The sequence below is a fragment of the Ischnura elegans genome, chromosome 2, assembly GCF_921293095.1.
Source record: "Ischnura elegans chromosome 2, ioIscEleg1.1, whole genome shotgun sequence".
Taxonomy (NCBI): Eukaryota; Metazoa; Arthropoda; class Insecta; order Odonata; family Coenagrionidae; genus Ischnura; species Ischnura elegans.
The window spans coordinates 78,059,867-78,063,955 of record NC_060247.1 but is presented as its reverse complement, the minus strand read 5'-3'; the positions used below and the strand labels follow the sequence as shown (position 1 = coordinate 78,063,955).

At 38.0% G+C, this 4,089-nt stretch overlaps 1 protein-coding gene across 1 annotated transcript; it reads right to left on the bottom strand.

Annotated features, from left to right (window-relative positions):
* Window positions 1–685: 685 nt before the first annotated feature.
* LOC124154008 (arginine-hydroxylase NDUFAF5, mitochondrial) lies at window positions 686–3,757 on the bottom strand. Its single transcript, XM_046527479.1, has 2 exons — window positions 2,721–3,757; window positions 686–999 (listed from the first exon to the last, which is right to left on the bottom strand). The coding sequence occupies exons 1-2, from the start codon at window positions 3,639–3,641 to the stop codon at window positions 844–846; spliced, it is 1,077 nt and encodes a 358-aa protein (XP_046383435.1). The 5' UTR covers window positions 3,642–3,757; the 3' UTR covers window positions 686–843.
* Between the last annotated feature and the right edge of the window lie 332 nt (window positions 3,758–4,089).

The window sequence follows — 4,089 nt, the reverse complement described above, 5'->3', positions numbered from 1 at the left end:
GGTCAGCCACTAAAAGCTTCACATGTAAGCGAAAAAGGTGCAAGCTTTGGTTGTATCCAGAAAAAAAGGAACAATAAAGAGAGACTTGCTTTGTTTTGATTTTGTGAATTCTAGGTAGCCTGTTTTTGTCAGTAGCTTAATCTTCTTAATGAGTGTATTCTCTCGAGTTAGATATTAACTAAATACATGGCATAATGACAACTTCAGCATGACCAGTTACCTGAAGATGTAACTATGTTATGAAACCCAGGTTGTGCCCATTCAAATATACAAGTGAACCTAACAAAGCTTTATTCTTTTATTTTCAGTACATAAATTTACATACATATTCAGTTCAGGTGAATTAAGACTGCTAATTTAAGATGCACTACTAAGTAGTTGAAAAGTCCTCTCCACCTTTAAGGATCCCTTATTGGAGTGGAGATACAATGCGGATAAGGCTCCCCTCCCATGAAAATGTAGGCATCAACATTTCCAGAAAGATTTGCATTTAAAATAATTAATTCCCATATCTTTCTTCCCAAGGTCCTCTAAATGATGGAATAATTTCAGAAATCCACGAGAATTTCCCAACCAAATACATATGCTTTTCTCATTACAGGTTGGGAAATAGAAGAGAATAGGTAAACTCAGGCAAAACTAGCCATTAAATATTGAGTAAATTGTGTTAGTGTAAAAACTAGAATTCAAATGTGCAATATTTTTTATTTAAGCTCAAGTATTCCAGAATAATCTACAACATGTACTATCACTTACTTGTTTTCAATACAACAGTCCTTTCACTTAATCTATAATAGAAACAACACTGTACAGATATATGAGGGCAGAGAGGCTTTGTATATTTTATTTAGTTCTTTCATCCCCATCCAATTGGATTTCTGCCCTTTCCTTAGCAATCTCATCAATACGATGGAGATCTTTAAGTGATATTTGGCCTGATCCCCTTCTCAATGGTTTTGGCTGTGATGCATCTGGCTTCCAACCAATGAAGTAGAAGATCTAGAACCAAAGAAATCTCATTACACATAACATTTATACTGAAATACCAAAGTACCTTACGAACCGTTACTGAAGGTGGTTCAAGAACGAATAACAACTAAAATACATACTCTGTAAAAATGGACCTTGATTAAGCATCGAAACCTTTCCACACATCCTTCCAAAATAAATGTGCAATAACTAAGGCTGAAAATAATGAGGGTGAACCAGAGTTGGAACCCCTTATTCGCCAATTGGCGGATTGGTGGCCGTTTCTAGAACCATTTTCTTGATACGTTTCTTTTTTGTGATTGGGTAATTTTAAAGTACAATATAGCAGTTTTGAAAGTGACGGATAAAACAGTGACTGATTGGTATAGTATTTGTAGAGAAGTGTGTGATACTGTAATGGTTGAAGAAAGTACTAAGATTGGAGGTGTGGGAATGACTGTCGAAACTAATGAAAGTAAATTTAGAAAAATGAAGTATGGAAGAGGAGGGTATGTGAAGAGTGGATGGGTGTTTGGTGGTATTGAAAGGGGGACGAAAAATGTTTTTTACAAGTGGTTCCTAATAGGTCAGCTGAGGAACTACTTGGTGTGATTAAGAAATGGGTATTGCCTGGAACTGAGATCATTTCCGATTGCTGGAAGGCCTACATTTGTTTATAACAAGGTTTTAGTGCGCCGACCAGGGGGTCCAACGACGGTCGCACCAATAATGATTACACAACACTTGGGCCATATAGAGTGGGAGGGATCAAAGCGTTCAAAACCTTCCTCAAATGTTAGTATGATATGGTCTTAAGTCTATCCCCAAGAACCCACCGAAATGAAACCCCTATGCAAATTAACTACCAAGTGTTTTTTTTCTCTAGTGACAGCCTTGCATTAAATCTTGGCTTTATGATGTGTAAATTAAGTCACATACATCTTAACTCAAGGAAAAAGTACTGTTACCGCAGTATGTGGTTTTGGGCAACACAAATCTCATGGCTCTTCCTTGAGGTTCAGAAGACTATGTATCCATTACAAGGACAAAAAAAAACCTTGCTTGCATCACCCATGCCATTCGATGGGAAAAACAAAACCCTAGAACAGAAAAGCCTGGGAAGAAAATTATTTCCCAAAGTAATAACTGTTACTCAAATATACCTGAAAGATGGATGAGATATAAACTACCAGAAAGATAGGTGAGAAAACATCATATCAGTGCAGCTTGAGTTTCATATCACTATGGTGACAATATAAATTCACCCTCACAGAAAATTTCATTCTGAATCTCCGTTTGTAACCATGAAGGGCCATTAGGTGGTAATTAACGATCATAAGTCAGTGATATCAGAACGACATTTTCTTAACTTAACAGTGGTCTTATTGGAAGCCCCTAAATTCTAAAGGGCAATCAAAATAGGAAACACAGGCAGTGTATCTAAGGCAAAACATTAACTCCATTTTCTCTTAATTAATTTAAAAAAGAAACATTCACACCAGAAATCAAGATGGACTTGATCTCATCCTCAAAAGTGGATTTAGGTGCTTAAGTTCAGAAGCTTACTACAATGGCGGATCCAGGAATGAGAAAAGGGAGGGGGGGATAGGTGGAGATCTTGGGGATAGCGGGGGCACATACAAGGTAGCCATGTTATCTAGTACAGTTAATTGGATACTCCGGGGGGTAATAGCCATAGCCCCCCTAGCCCATCTCATGAATCCGCCACGGGCTTACTAGGAAATGATTACCTGAAATGTGGCAGGAATAGATCCATCGTCGTTTCCATAAAGTGTTTTATATATTGAGGCAGCGGCAAACGCTACATCGCGACCCAAATGTAGGGGTCTATTAAGAGCTGCGTTGCTTTCTCCCATTCCTTTAAGATCCCACATTAACTCAAACATACTAGGGTAACTAATGACCATTTCATCAGTGTCCACCGTAAGCATGGTAAAGCCCGCTCGATTGAGAAGACCACCCAAGTCCCTAACGTCTACAAATGGAGAAATGTGGGGAGCGACACCACCTTTCCTTTCCAAATCAGCCAGCTGAAGAGATGAACGAAGTTCGTAAAGAGTTTCCCCTCCAAATACTGATGCCATGAATACCCCATCGTTGACGAGGCAAGATTTTATCCTATCGAATGTTCCTGGCAAGTCGTTCACCCAGTGTAAACTCAAATTACTCATAACAAGATCGTAGGAGTTTTCTTCGAATGTCGGGCATTCTTCATCCATAACCACTTTCTTAACATTTAAACCACTAGTGTAACAAACTTGTTCTAACCACCGAGGGGACATTTCAGTGCAAGTAAGCTCCTTCACCGATTCAGGTAGGATATTTTTGGTGACATGTCCCCGTCCACAACCAAAATCAATAGCTTTATTGAAAGTCCTCTTGACATCCTTCACTCTGTCGGCCAAACGAAAGCCGATTTCTTCTTTGATATAGTCATACAGATGCACATCCGACACAATCGCTGCCCTTTCTCTCTGTAAAAGTTTGGATTTCCTATCAAATATTTTCATAGACGAGAAACCCTCCTGAAGAGAGACAACAGAAGACTTGAGCCCTCGCACACAAGAAGCGCCGCTTTCATTGCTCAATAACCATTTCCTATTTGAGATGAGAGTACGCCCTAAAAGTTTTACATTACTTATGGTACCCATAGTACATACATAAAGGACCAAGCTGTGAGGAAAACACACATATAGTAACTTTGTCTCCTTTTCTAAGAATTGAATGTTTTGATTTTCTGATTTCAGAGTTACCAACGTCAGAAATGTTTAAGTATCGAGTGTATAGGCATTCGGGAAATATTGACCCTTAGTTTTTTGAATTTCTTCTTCGCAGAGGTTGATAAAAAAATGTTTAAATATATAAAGATTCCCAGTAAAAAGAAAATATTAAAGTTCTCCCATTAACATAACGAAGATTTTAAGTCAGTCTGTGTAATCATTTGTATATTCGTGAAGTTGGTAAATGTAAAACAAAGTATAATCGTAAAGCAAATAGCCAATGAGAGATCTGAAAATTTGTGAAGTAAATTTGCGGCCAAGTGAAAATATGAAGATGATATGAAATATTGGATGGGTCTATGATCAACTTCATATTAGC